Genomic DNA, 15,363 nt, shown 5'->3' with positions numbered 1-15,363 from the left:
TATAGAAGGGTATACAGTAGCAAAGTCTTTCCTAGCCCTGTCTCCCAGACAAGGAGCTCCTCTCTCCAAAAGTATGGAGGGTAATGGTTTCTTGTGTATCTTTCCAAGGATCTGTTATGGTGATAAATTTTTTTTACCCTTTATCATACAAATAACAGTATACAAAAGTTCTGTACTTTGCTATATTAAGTAAGTCTGTGCACCTGTCGCTTCACCCACATCTACAGTCTATGTGTAGGATACAACTCCCAAGAGTGGAATTGCCGAGTCAAAAAAACGTGCATTTGTCCTTTGGGTAACTATTGCCATATTGCCCTCTGAGATTTAAAAACAAAAAATCGTTTCATCGTTTCTTCCAGTACTGGAATGGTTTGGGTGTTGTTTTTGTTTTTTGTTTGTTTTGCTTTGTCTTTCATTTGTGATCCACTTTAATTTATCCCGGCTTGATGGATACTTAGTAAGAAAAACAAATCATGTAAAATATTAAACTCCTCACTTAGAGGTGGAAATTCAAGTGCTGGTTGCCCCCATCTGTTTGATCACAGGATCTAGATGCAAACAAGGACAGCTTGCGAAGGTTCAGCTTACGCAGGGAACGAGGAACACAGCCAGACCTCTTCTCTGTGTGCAGGGTTGCATCCAGAGTCACACTGTAGCGAAGAGGGAAACCCTGAGAGCTCCCGTTCCACCTTCAAGTGAACTTTTCACTTCAACAGAACTCAGGTCGCTGGTTGGATCTTCCTTCCAAAATACTGTAAGTTGCTTTCATCCTCTAAATACAAAGAAGCGGTGTCCCCCTGTGGGGTTGGGGTATGTGTTTATGGGCTGGCGTGCGTTTGGCTATGACCGTGTAAGAGCACACGGGAAGAGCGCTAATTTGGTTCCTGTAGAGGTTGTCTAGACCGGTTACTCACTGGCAAACCCAAGCAGCTGCACTGAAATGTCAGATGGATTTGCACAGCTGACTCAAGTTGCCAAAATGAGAGCGGCAGAGTAGTTCCATAAACTGACCCTATCCAGTCAAGCCCTGCTTAATATAGATACGGCATAAGCTTAGCTCCAGTCACCCCTAGCTGCTCAGCACACGCTGCTGGGATTCTCGGGGGGGGAAAAAAATCTCTCAAAGCAGCGTTAACCTGGATTGCTTGTTCACTGGGGGAACTCCTTGAGAGTCGATGATTTTGAGAGTCTTTGGTTATTTCTCCTTCTCTAGTAACACAGAGAAATATCGAGAAAAACAATCATGTCAGAACACAGCAGGAATTCAGATCAAGAGGAACTGTTTGATGAGGAGATTGATGAAGATGAAATCTTGGCCAACTTGTCCCCTGAAGAGCTAAAGAAACTGCAGTCGGAAATGGAAGTCATGGCCCCTGACCCCAGGCTTCCTGTGGGAATGATTCAGAAGGATCAGACCGACAAGCCACCCACGGGAAACTTTGACCATAAATCTCTTATGGATTATATGTATTGGCAAAAGGCATCGAGACGCATGCTGGAAGACGAACGTGTCCCTGTCACCTTTGTGCCATCCCAGGTAACCAGGGATTTGTGTACAACAGAGAAACGGCTGCCTGGGCCTGAGCGACAGGTGTCCATGTTGCAACTGTCATTTCTCAAGACTCCATGTTTTTCTCTTGTTGTGTTGCCTCTTCTAGGTTAAATCCATAATGTTTAATCATATGCCAGATTGAAACTTCCTGAAACACTTACATGGTAGAATTGGGAAGAAAAAGTGGTAATTGCTTGTCAATGTCTCTTTTTTTTTAAAAAATTACTATGGGGTTCACCGTGTAGGAAAGCCTGTATTCTGCAGACATGATACTTAATGAATTAACTCATAACCCAGAAGCATTTGTCCTTGACTCTTTTTTTTTTTTTTTTTTTTTTTTTTTTTTTTTGGCTCACAAGCTGTTTTAAGAAGCTGGTGAAAACTCTGTACCCCTTCTTCTGCATATGCATTCATATGCAGTATTTCACGTACAACGGCCAAGGTCTTAAACCCCTCTGAAGACCCACCACACAACTTACAGTTAACCAAGTTAAATAACTAAAAATTCAATATTAACACAGCTTATTGGCTATCAGTAATAAGTTTAGAGACTGATAGCTATGACAGAGTTGTTTTAAGGATGGTTCTTTCTTAAATATGTTCTTTATATGAAAACTAGAATTTATGGTTGAATCTATGAGACGATTGTATATTAGCATACTTTTTTAAATATTCCACTTACAAATGACATAGAAAGAAGAAGACAGAGATCCCCGCAGGTGAAGTCTCTTTTTGTTATGCCTGCTTATATAGATATCTTGTCTCATTGCTCTTATGCAGGCTGTAATTAAGGAAAGTTATAAACTATCTTCATGGTTAGGAGAGTTTAAACATGTACTAAACTTAAGAAAATAAATTGCTTGCTTGATCAGATTCCAGTTTCAGGTATAATCTCCAGATATTTTACAACTGTACTAGAAGACAATTCTATGTGAATGTGAATTTCAGAAAAAGAAAAATAATTGAGTACTTTGAACACTTTGTTCCCTTGGTATAATTTAAACAGCTTGATGATTGGCTCCCCCTCCTGGGAAAGATGAGAAATGCAGTGGTGAAGGCTTTAAGTGGTTTTAGGATAACTGTTGTCAGTTGTGACTTCCAACCAACAATGTTAGAAGTGATAAGAAAGTTACTGCTTGAAAATGCTACATGAGCTTTTGAAATGACACCAACGAGTTACACATGTGGTATAGGAAAGCACCCTGATTGTTAGGCAAGAATCTAATAAACATTATTGATTAAAGGCTGCCATTTTCTTTTCTACATTAAGCAATTGTTGCTAAATATCTAAATAATCCAGCCCTCTTTTGTAGCTGGCTCTGCCTCTAGATACATTGTTTCAAAAGAAACTGACTAGCAAGCCTGTCCTTGGAGTAGCCAGGGCAGTTACAGAGCTGAGGAGACCAAAAAAGAAAGAAAACAAAAAACCAAAAACCCAAGTCTAGGTCTTTGATATATTTCAAAATACCAAGGTGCTCTCATTTTCCCCACAATATGTTACATTTTCAGGATAAGTATGTGATGTACACATTATATTAGGTTAGCAAGAATTTAAGGAATGCAAATTTTGTTGAAGGCAATAGGTAAATTATCCTGTAACCCGGGACTATGAGTACAAAAATGCCTATTCAGCTATATATAAAACCAAGAGTTCAATGTATTGATAGATAAGCCTGTGAGGTTTTCACAGCAAATCATTTTTGGGTCACTTCCAGAATTGAATACCATTTTAAAAAACAATACAGAATCTGAAAACAAAATTAGGTTTCAGTTTAATATATGGGATGAGATAAACACAACCGAAAAAAATGTGTGTTTGTATGTGTAGTATGGCTATAAAAATTCATCTTTATTTAGGTTATATTTGCTTACAAAATGAGTATGCATACTTTGTTTTAAAAAGGAAACCACTCAAACACTTGAGAATTATAGAATGTAAAAAGTAAAAATCCCCCAAATGCTTCCCTTCCCCAGTTATCTTTTTAAAAATTTTTTTAAATGTTTATTTATTTTTGAGAGAGACAGAGACAGAGTGTGAGTTGGGGAGGGGCAGAGAGAAAGGGAGACAGAGTCCGGAGCAGGCTCCAGGCTCTGAGCTGTCAGCACAGAGCTTGACGCAGGGCTTGAACTCACAAACCACGAGATCATGACCTGAGCCAAAGTTGGACGCTTAACCAACTGAGACACCCATGTGTCCCTTCCCCAGTTATCTTTTTCTTTTTCTTTTTCTTTTTCTTTTTCTTTTTCTTTTTCTTTTTCTTTTTCTTTTTCTTCTTCTTCTTCTTTATCTTTTTCTTTTTTTTTAAGATTTTATTGTTTGGGGTACCTGGGTGGCTCAGCTGGTTAGGTGTCCGACATTAGCTCAGGTCATGATCTCACGGGTCATGGGTTCGAGCCCCACATCAGGCTCTGTGCAGACAGCTCAGAGCCTGGAGCCTGCTTCAGATTCTGTGTCTCCCTCTCTCTCTGCCCCTCCCCTGCTAGTCCTCTTTCTTTTTCAAAAATAAAATAAAAACATTAAAAAAATATTTTATTGTTTAAGTAATCTCTACATCCAATGTGGGGCTTGAACTCACAACTCTGAGGTCAGGAGTCCTGTACACACACCCCCCGCCCCCTTGATGAACCAGCCAGGTGCTCTTCCCTTCCCAGTTAGCTCTCTTTCTAAAAGATAACTACTAATTTGGTAAACATTACAAGAGACTTTTTTTTCCCAATATTTTATAAACTTGATATGTTGTATATGTGTTTATATACGTATACACATACAAACGGAATGCTATACATACAGTTCCTTTGTTTTTTTTTTCCCCACTTCATAATAAACCTTTTTCTTATTTCTAGTAGCTACTGCTCTGCTTCATATCTCTCCACTGCCCTGTGTTCTAACCCTCCTAAAACTCTCTTTTAGGTGGACATTCAAGAGCAGCATGAAGAAGGAGGCACAGGTAATAGACACGTGTCCCACTATTTAAAAGAAAAGCTCAACAATGAAATCACAGCCAATAAAAGAGAATCGAAAGGCAGCGACGATGTCCAAGAACCAGATGAGGAAGATGGTGAAGAAGATGAAGGAGATGAAGATGATGAAGATGATGAAGATGATGAGGATGATGACGATGATGACGATGAGGATGATGATGATGAGGATGAAGATGGCAGGGAAGATAAAAAGCCGCAAAGAGGAGAGGAAGGTGAGGGAAAGGAGCAAATCAGAAACGGTGAGAGCAGCTCCCCCCAAGTAGCTAAGAAAGCATTCGAAGAACAGAAAGACAGGCCAGAGGTCCAAGAAAAGAGCGAGAAGAAAGTATCAAAATTAGATCCTAAGAAGTTAGCTCTAGACACCAGTTTTTTAAAGGTAAGTGCAAGGCCTTCAGGAAACCAGACGGACCTGGATGGGAGCTTGAGGAGAGTTAGACAGAATGATCCCGATATGAAGGAGCTCAATTTGAACAACATTGAAAACATCCCCAAGGAAATGTTACTGGACTTTGTCAACGCAATGAAGAAAAACAAACATGTCAAAACCTTCAGTTTAGCAAATGTGGGCGCCGATGAGAACACCGCGTTTGCCTTGGCTAACATGTTGCGGGAAAATAGGAGCATCACCACTCTCAACATCGAGTCCAACTTCATCACAGGTAAAGGAATTGTGGCCATCATGAGGTGTCTCCAGTTCAACGAGACGCTCACTGAACTTCGGTTTCACAATCAAAGGCACATGCTGGGCCACCATGCCGAAATGGAAATATCCAGACTGTTGAAGGCCAACACCACCCTCCTGAAGATGGGCTACCATTTTGAGCTCCCGGGCCCCAGAATGGTGGTAACCAACCTGCTCACCAGGAATCAGGATAAACAAAGGCAGAAGAGACAAGAGGAACAAAAACAACAGCAACTGAAAGAGCAGAGGAAGTTGATAGCCATGCTGGAGAACGGGTTGGGGCTACCGCCTGGAATGTGGGAGAAGTTGGGAGGACCCATGCCGGATGCCAGGATGCAGGAGTTCCTCCAACCTCCTCCTCAGCCTCCCAACCCCCAGGCAGTCCCCTTCAGTCGGCAGAACGAAATGATGAAGAAGCCATCACAACCTCCGAAGTACAGGACGGACCCTGACTCCTTCCGGGTGGTGAAGCTGAAGAGAATCCAGCGCAAATCTCGGATGCCAGAGGCCAGAGAACCCCCCGAGAAAACCAACCTCAAAGACGTCATCAGAACACTGAAGCCAGTGCCGAGAAATAGGCCGCCCCCGTTGGTGGAAATCACTCCCAGAGATCAGCTCTTGAATGACATTCGTCACAGCAATGTCGCCTACCTTAAACCCGTAAGTAGAGGGAAAGAGAAATGGGGAGCAAGCACCAGCCAGTGTATCCCACCTCTATTCCCTGCTCGTTTTTGTTTTTGTTTTTAATGTTTGTTTATTTTTGAGAGAGAGACAGAGTGTGAGTAGGGGAGGGGAGGGGCAGGGAGAGAGGGAGACGCAGAATCCAAAGCAGGCTCCAGGCTCTGAGCTGCCAGCACATAGTCCAATGTGGGGCTCGAACTCATGAAACATGAGATCATGACCTGAGCCAAAGTCAAACACTTAACCGACTGAGCCACCCAGGCGCCCCTCCCTGCTTGTTTTAATGTGAGGACATTCTCATGAGTGTGACTAACTGGAAGAAGCCCATCAACATTACCAGTGGACCTAAATTACTAGCTGTCCTCTTGGGCATACATACATCTGTACACCTTAGTAATAATAATACTAACAGCTAACATTTATTAGGTACTTACTATGGGCCAGATTGATGATATGAATTATCTTATAGGGCTAGCAACCCTATAGGTGTTATTAGTCTCCACATGTTATTAAAAAGAAACTGAGGCTTAGAGAAGTTAAATACCAAGTATAGGAGATACAGGTAGAAAGTGGTAGAATTGACGCGGATACCCAGTTCCAAGTTGAGGATGAAGCTTTTATTTGCCCCAGCCATAAAGTGGACCTTCAGAGATCTTGAGGAACCTGTTGCAGGAATAAGTAAGAATGAAGCCTAAATCAGGCCCCTTATTTGTAAATAACTGAGGGCTTCCACAATGTTTAAAGATAGTTGGTACTTTTTTTTTTTTTAATTTTTTTTTTTTAACGTTTATTTATTTTTGAGACAGAGAGAGACAGAGCATGAATGGGGGAGGGTCAGAGAGAGAGGGAGACACAGAATCGGAAGCAGGCTCCAGGCTCTGAGCCATCAGCCCAGAGCCCGACGCGGGGCTCGAACTCACGGACCGCGAGATCGTGACCTGAGCTGAAGTCGGACGCTTAACCGACTGAGCCACCCAGGCGCCCCAATTGGTACTTTTTTAGTAGATGAAGAGAGACTACGTACAATTGCATTTATATATTCTTCACTTTTTAGACAGCCAGACAAATGGCAAACTTCAAGTTAGTGTCTCCATGAATTAATGGAGTTTTAACTACTATTTCAGTTTTAATATTTACAATGATTCACTATTGTTGCTGCTGATACATGAAAGTATTTTATTCCTTGCAGGTTAAGTTGAGGCAATAATTTTTTTTGGTCATTACTATGATAGCATTTATGGAATCTGAGAGGTGTGTGTCCCAAGGTCACGGGTAGCTGATAATTAACTGTATTATTTTAAAATTTTTCTTTTTTTTTAATTTTTGTTTATTTTTGAAGGAAAGAGGCAGAGTGTGGGTGGGGGAGGGGCAGAGGGAGAGGAAGACACAGAATCAGAAATGTGCTCCAGGCTCTGAGCTGTCAGCGCAGAGCCCAACATGGGGCTCGAACTCACAAACCGTGAGATCATGACGTGAACTTAAGTCAGTCGCTTCACCGACTGAGCCACCCAGGTGCCCCAGTTTTAAATCCTAGTGTGTAATTCAGCCAGAATAGTCTGTACATGATTTCATCATAGGGAGCCTCAATTTTTTCAAGATGTGTTCTACATATGTATGTTCCTTTTTTCCCATCTGCTAGTAATGCAGAATTGACAACATTCCATTCCTCCAAATCAAAGATGACTTTCCTCTGTGTGGTAGGATTCTGGTTCTTCCTAGGGCAGAAGCCAGGGTGAGAACATTAGAGGTCCCATGAGGTCAGGCAAGAGTTCTTTGCCTGCCCTTGGGTACCACATCAAGACTTGCTGCACCTGCTCCTCTCCCCGGCAGCCAGACCTCCATAGGGGGTGGATTGGGCTGTTGTTTTGAGAGAAACTAGCTCTGTTACTGTGCAACCAATCATTGGTAAAGCATCTGGGAGCTGCCTGGGAGGCTGTACCATCAGAAAATAACAGTCTAAAAAGAGTGAAGGGAAGTCTTTTTACAATCTACATTAGAGGTGGCCTGTGGATTCAGAGTAGAAGAAATAAACAAGTTCCGATGATCATCTGACCCAATTCCCTGCCTTCCCAGGGAGTGTTGTAGTGAGCGAGTCTGCTTTTCCTAGAGTCTGTTTCATTCTACCCGTTCACTTATTCATTAATGCTACACATATTTACATAGTACTTTTTACATGTCAGGCACCATCCGAGGGGTCAGGAATACTGTGGTGAATAAGACAGGTGCAGTCTTGGCCTCATGGATCTTAGGGTCTTGGTTTTGTAATTTCCATAGTCAGGACACTCTGCCTTTTGGTCAGCTGAAACCAATCCAACTCTGAGTTCAGCTTCCAGAACAGAGGGCAATAAAATAAATTCCCAAGGATACTTATAAAAGCGCAACACCCTGCTAAGTACTACACTTTCCCCTTTTGATCGATTCTAGGAAGTTACCAGTTTTAAGCTGTGTTTTGTTTTTACGGTCCACTGAGAAGGAAACATGCTTCAAAGTAAACTCTGACATGATTTTTGAATGATGCCCTTGCACATTGGCCTCTGCTTGGAAATGTCTTTTATCTGCTCCAACAGATTGGCAATTCCGCCTGCTTTCCGCTGCCTGGTTTGGCCAGCAATAGGTATCTCTTTGCATATATTTAAGATACAGAATGTCACGCAACTTCATCCACATAGTCCTGGAAAATGCTCTGCAAAAATGTGAAAATGCATCATTCCACTGACAAACCTTCACTCCACTAATGTCCCTTTGCTCCCCGCTGATCAAATTTTGTGCTTTGCTACATGCATGATAAATCTCTGCTTTCATGATGAATCATAGTGTGATCTTAAAAGCTATTCTTGTTATTTTGAAATCATTTTAGGCTTGCGGAAGTTCAAAAATAGTGCAAAGAACTGGTACATACCCATCACATTTTGTCAACTTTGACATTCTTCAAAAGCTACTCTATTTATTAAGTTTCATTTAGGTAATCTACACCCAATGTTGGGCTTGGGCCCATGACCTCGAGATCAAGAGTTGCTTGCTATCCCCCTGAGCCAGCCAAGCATGCCCAAACAGTTTTTTGTTTAAAGTAGGCTCCCCACCCAGTGTGGGGCTTGAACTTGCGACCCAGAGATCAAGAGTCGCATGCTCTACTAACCCAGCCAGCCCGTGTAGTTAATGGAAGTGCTAATAGGGTTCAAGGCCATGGTGTGTTCGTGCTTGTATGTGCAACCAGCTATTGTAAAACATCATGGCATGCAAGACGCTTTCTGGTCTGGGGACTGTGGAAATGTCACTGAAAACGCCCCTGGTGATGGTATCACAAAATCTGAGCAGAAAGGGATCTTTTTAGCCAGCCAAAGGAGACATCACAGCATTCATTTTGGAGAGCTTAAACTAAAGGTTTTTAGGTTTTTCTCCCCACGCTTGTGTTGGTAGATAGAGATGCCCTCCAAACCCCTGGGTTTTCAAATAGGAGGTTAAGATGAAAGAATAATTTTGAAATGTGATTTTTTTCCCCCGTGTTCCTCACTGGAATCTTGAGTGTCCAAAAGCATATGTACAAATTATTTAGTATTATTATTTAGGAAACTTGAAAGGGAAAAACAAGACTAGCTCTTTTCCTCTCGTGGACTTGGAAATCCTCTTTTTGCATTTGCCAGAGGAGATCTCATCAAGTAGTCGGTTTGTATTTTTTAATCGTATTTTTTCATTTCAATGCCTATTCTGTCCCCATGCTTGCTTCTGGCCTCGGAACTTTGAAATGAAGTTGCTAGCAAAGAATAAAAGAAAACCTGTACACTTGCTCGGCTTAAATGCTACCTCCTCCAAGAAGCCGCCCATTTAATTCAGCTTAAGAGGAATGTATGTATTCTGTGGGCCAGGGATGGAGAACTGACAGATTGTCAGCCAAGGCTCCAGGCCTATATTGTTTGGCTTGAGTATTGTTGTACAAAATTTAAAATACCACGTAATAACATCGAGACATCTGGCACCCCTGGAAGCCTCAGATCTGGCCACAGTGGGCTCGCATTTGCATGTACTAATCAGGTGGATCTGGGATTGGCTTCTCCCTTGAGATAGATGATGGACTCTTGAGTCTTTCTGTCTCCACCATTCCCTACCGCCTAATACCTGGCCTGTTCCACTCATTTGCATGACTTAGTTGGCTCCAGTAGAGTTTTTTAGGTTCTTCTCTTCTTATTTTTAGCTGTGCTTTTAAACTCTCTGTCTTGTCTAGCAAAGTGAATTTATTAGATAATCACTAATTCCTTTCCCTATAAGTTAATAACTAGTCAGTGTGATACCAGCCCAAAACAAAGATGTTAGGCTTATACAGGCTTATCCTTCCCTGGCAAATGTATGATTTTTTTTTTTTTTCAACTTGAAAATTTTGTGGACCACTCACTGCCTACCATCCCAGATGGGTCTTTGTACTTCTCCCTGAAATAAAATTCCATCTGCGACAACAATTTAATTCACCGAGGCTAAATGCATTTATATCTTACACAAGCTTCAGTGCCAATCAGAAAAGGCGTTTTAGGGGCGCCTGGGTGGCTCAGTCGGTTAAGCGTCTGACTTCAGCTCAGGTCACGATCTCACGGTCCCGTGAGTTCGAGCCCCGCGTCGGGCTCTGGGCTGATGGCTCAGAGCCTGGAGCCTGCTTCCGATTCTGTGTCTCCCTCTCTCTGACCCTCCCCGTTCATGCTCTGTCTCTCTCTGTCTCAAAAATAAATAAACTTTAAAAAAAAAAAAAGCGTTTTAACATTAACTCAGTTTCACTTTGGGCTCACCTATGTATTTCTGGATTGCTTCCACTCAATTGCCTAAAAACACAGCTAAATTTCTCCTTCAGAAAGACTTCAGTTTAATAATATCCTAAGCAGCCTTTGTTAGCCAAAAGTCTCAATGACGCATTGGCAGTTGTGATTATAAGATGCAACATTATAGACTCTTGAGTCTTTATCTTTATTTCTAGCCATTTCTTCTTTGCCTCATTAACAAGATCTTCTTTCTCTTTAGGATTTCTGGATTCTCTCCTTTCACAATTTTCTCCTTCCTATTTTTATCTTTTCCCTTTGTTTCAATTGTCACATAATCTGGGACACTCCCTGGATCTCTCTTTCCCCTTAGATCACTGGGGTTTTCTTGACTACTTCGTTCAATTTGTCCCCAAGCCAAGCTCTTGAGTTTAGATCTACTTGTGTTTCTGGTTCCCAGTGTTCCATGCTCTCTTCCTTCTCTCACGAGTTCAGGTCTAAAGCCCCAGCATTATCTTCAACAACTTTTTTCCTGCCTTATTGTTTTTGCTCCTTTAGAGGATATCTCTCTATAGGAAAAAGCTATGTCACATCTCAAACTCCCCTAGAAAGAGCCTATGCTTACAGAATTACTTAGTCTAAGAGCTGCCATTTCCTAATAACCAGTGTAGAAAAGAATCTATGGTATACAACGTTTCTGAAGTCTGTGATAGTGATTGTTAAAATTTAGCATGCATCAGAATCACCTAGAAGGCTAAATATGGATTGCTGAGCCCACCTCTGGAATTCCCCATTCCATAGGTTTTAGATGGTGCCTGAGAATTTGCATTTCTGTCAACTTCCTTGGCGATGCCGATGCTACTTTTTTGGACGCCACACTTTGTGGTCACAACTCCGTGACCTCCACGACAAACCACATCTTTTAACACAGTTCCCCTAAAGGAACTTCCTTCCTTGCCTCTATACCCTCTACTCAAATGACCTTTAATTCTACTTCTATCTGTTGAAATCTATCCCAACAGGCTTGACTCAAATACGACTTCTTTACAACAAAAGAAACCAAACAAGTTACCAGTAGTGAATACTTTCCCTTTCTATTTCCATTCTCCTTAATCTGCACCTCTCTTACTGAATCTCCCACATTCTGCTTCAGGTTCAGCCCTCCTAAGGGTACAGTATAGGTCTCCTAGGGGACTGTGAATTCCTCAAACTAGCCTTTCCTCTTCTCTGTCCTGGATACCCACTGAGGTGTTGACTGAGAGCAGGAATTCACATCCATATGCCAAGTTAAATAACCCCTACTGAGATGGATCTTCTCTTCCCGGCCCAGTCTCTGTGAGTGTATGTATGTGTGTGCCTTATGTAATGCTCTCCACACATACTTTTCTTAAACTAGTTTTAACCAACAAGTAAAGGGGGGAACAGGACCCCTAACAGTATTACACGCTGATTCTCATGTGTTTGTAAGTTTTAGGTATTTATAACAGCAAGGCTAGCTATCTTTTCCTTTACAGTTTCTGTCTTTTGTGTTCTGCTTAGAAATGGCTTCTTTTGGAGATTACTAAGATACTTGCCCATCTTTTATTCCTGCATTTGTAGTTGATTTTTTTAAAATTTTCTAATGTTTATTTTTGAGGGAGAGAGAGAGAGCACGTGCGCGTGTGAGATGGGGGGGGGGGGGGGAGTGGCAAAGACAGAGGGAGACACACATTCTGAAGTGGGCTCCAGGCTCTGAGCTGTCAGCACAGAGCTGACACAGGGCTTGAACCCATAGACGGCAAGATCATGCCCTGAGTCAAAGTCAGACGCTTAACCGACTGAGCCACCCAGGTGCCCATGTAGTTTTTGGTTTTAAAAAAAGATTCCATATTACAGATGAGTTAAAGGGTTAAATTTTAGAAGTAAATAGAGAGCAAAAAGCCTCCTTTGTTATTTCTTTTCCAAAGAGCTGACCAATGACAGCTAACCAATGACTCATTCTTTTTCACAGTGAATTGCCAACGTGGTCATATTTTAAACATATCAATATGTATCTGGGTTTACTCTGTTGGGCCAGTGCCACATTCTGCTTTTTAAAATATTTTTATTAATTTGGAACCCTCCCATGCATAACATTATATAACATTATGTAAATAATAACATTATGTAAAATGATTTTTTTCCATTCAACAATACAAAGAACACACTGTTCTAGTTATTTGTTGCAACTTTGTAGTCACTTTAAATACTGGGCAGTGCATTTTCTGCTCACTGGTGTTTACTGTCGGTGTCTCCATGGTTGAGCCCTACCAAAGTGCTGTCACAACTGTCGCATCCTGAAAGTCTGACACCAGGAGGGAGAGGGCCAAAGCACATGGAGAACCCCTTGGTTTGAAGGCTGGGCAGGCAGAAGCAACCCATCAGAAGTCTCCCCAGGAGGCAGGATGTTGGGAAATTTCCAGCCAAAGGTCATGGGCAGAGAACTGCCTGTAGGAGGGGCCATAGCAGATGGCCAAGATGGCTCATCACGCTGGCAGGTGGACATGGGGAATAGGAGGAGGAACATTCTTAGTCATTATTGTACAAACTCTGAGTGTCCTCTGGAAGGTACATGCATGCGAGGTAAGTCACCCTCCTAAGATGTAACACCACTTGAAACTGTTTAACAACTTGCCTTGTATTTAAGTTGTTCCTATGAAGCAAAACTAAAATAGCAGTCAGACTTTTGCTACTCTTTTGTAATTTTTTTTTTTTTTTTGCCTTAGGGCTTCTCCCAGTGATGTTTTATTTTTAAAATTTAATTGAGCTTCAAATTAGAAATGCATTTCAAGAAGGAAAGACCAGTTTTTATTATTTTTTATTAAATTTTTTAAAATGTTATTTATTTTTGAGAGAGAGACAGAGACAGAGTGCCAGTGGCGTAGGGGCAGAGAGAGAGGGAGACACAGAATCTGAAGCAGGCTCCAGGCTCCAGGCTGTAAGCTGTCAGCACAGAGCCCGATGCAGGGCTTGAACCTGTGAACCGCAAGATCATGACCTGAGCCAAAGCCGGATGCCTAACTGACTGAGCCATCCAGGCGCCCCAGAAAGACCAGTTTTTAAAAGAATATATATTTTATACTTTTGTGGTGGTATTTTTTTGTGGTTAAGGCTTGGGTACTGATATCAGGCAGATCTCGATTCAAATCCTGCTCTGTCACTTACTAGCTGCGAGGCAAATTGTTTCTCCTCTCTGAGCCTGTTCCCTCCTTACAAGGCTATTGTATGAAAGCCTTGCTTTTGAAGTGTTGATCTTGACTACTAGCTTGTATTATATCCCTTCATCTAATAGCCTTGTCTGTTAGACACATACTGTTACTGTCATTTTACAGTGGAGAAAACGGATGTTTAGCACCACACAGCTAGGAGTCCCAGTATCAGGATTTGAACCAGGCGGATTCCAACATCTGCCCTTTTGTTTTTATAATATGCTTCACCATGTGCTTCAAGCCCTTAGATCAGTCCCTGGTATCAGTAAATGCCCACTGAATGGTGATTGTGGTTGTTACTGTTGTTTTATGATAATCTGAGTGGCCCTCTGGCCCCAATTTCTCATCCATTCTGTAACTTTTCAGACACATAGTAAGTTTTTGTCATTTTTGCTGTAAAACTCTTGAATTTCCAAGATTAATTTTTTTTCTCTTTTCTTCAACTACTTCAATCCACAGGTGCAACTGCCAAAAGAGCTGGCATAAGTGGCAACAGAATCATCTAGAAGAGCAAGGATTTGAGATAATGACTCTTGTATCAGAGTTCGGAGACTCTTTGAGCAGCATACTTCTGGAGCCAGGTGGTGGAAGCCAGGTGGAAGCTCTGATAGGAGCATTTTGTAAATGCAGAGGCAAAATAGGGGCTGAAAAGGGAGGAGGAGATAAGAAAATTACTATTCTGGGACACCATTCTCTATGTCCAATCAGTTTGCGTGACTGAGATAAAAATGAAGTCACGCTTCCAGCAACAGAAGTTTCAAAGAGATTTTTGTTTTCGTAAACGTTTGTTTTGCTTTCTTCTGGAAAATAACAATAAATACTATAGAAGTGTTAAGTATTTCTCCCTCCATCTCCTGCTGTAATTCATTGCATGGTATCTTAAAGGGCACAAATCATGTTTCACTCTCTGGATATGTGAAGGGTGAATTGGGCTCCAGGACCTGCTGATGCTTTGAAATGGAAGAATGGTGAATGAGCTCTTCTCTGGAGAATCATGTGAGGATTTTCAGTCCCCAGCCCTGTTTAGCTTGCTCTCTTGGTCATTCCCCTGGTGGATCGTACTTCAGAAAGGGGTGTGTGTGTTTGTGTGTGTGTGTGTGTGTGTGTGTGTGTTTATCTGTGAGGAGCAGAGCAGTTAAGGCATAGGACATGGAGAAAATAGTGTTTCCAGGAAAAGTAATGGGAAAAACAAACCGTGTATGTATACACACACATAAATATACATACATACTCATACACGCGTATACTTCCCTGTTTCCATATGTAGAGGGAGAAAGGCAGAGAACATGTTAGTTTTGTTTTGTTAAAAGTTTTGTATAAATAATGATTGATAAATTTTTAGTTTTAGCTAATATATATAAAACATATACATATATACACACACATATATGTGTTTAGTCTATGCATCTAATTTGATCTTGTTGCTCTCCTCAAAAATCTTCTAAAGGAAATTTGCTACAGGGTTAGCTGTTAATTTCTTACTGTATTAGTCAAGGCCCT

At 41.6% G+C, this 15,363-nt stretch overlaps 1 protein-coding gene across 1 annotated transcript; it reads left to right on the top strand.

Annotated features, from left to right (window-relative positions):
• The first annotated feature begins 539 nt into the window (after window positions 1–539).
• LMOD3 (leiomodin 3) lies at window positions 540–14,701 on the top strand. The gene is made up of 4 exons (XM_060631557.3): window positions 540–754; window positions 1,214–1,537; window positions 4,464–5,876; window positions 14,323–14,701. The coding sequence occupies exons 2-4, from the start codon at window positions 1,244–1,246 to the stop codon at window positions 14,347–14,349; spliced, it is 1,734 nt and encodes a 577-aa protein (XP_060487540.3). The 5' UTR covers window positions 540–754; window positions 1,214–1,243; the 3' UTR covers window positions 14,350–14,701.
• Window positions 14,702–15,363: the final 662 nt, after the last annotated feature.

Source organism: Panthera onca, chromosome A2 (assembly GCF_046562875.1).
Source record: "Panthera onca isolate mPanOnc1 chromosome A2, mPanOnc1 haplotype 2, whole genome shotgun sequence".
Classification (NCBI taxonomy): Eukaryota; Metazoa; Chordata; class Mammalia; order Carnivora; family Felidae; genus Panthera; species Panthera onca.
This window is presented reverse-complemented; position numbering and strand designations above follow the sequence as displayed.

Coding starts and splice junctions, on each gene's coding strand:
- LMOD3 (XM_060631557.3), top strand. CDS start 1,244: ATGTCAGAACACAGCAGGAATTCAGATCAAGAGGAACTGTTTGATGAG. Junction 1,538..4,463: donor TCACCTTTGTGCCATCCCAG/GTAACCAGGGAT, acceptor ACTCTCTTTTAG/GTGGACATTCAAGAGCAGCA. Junction 5,877..14,322: donor ATGTCGCCTACCTTAAACCC/GTAAGTAGAGGG, acceptor TTCAATCCACAG/GTGCAACTGCCAAAAGAGCT.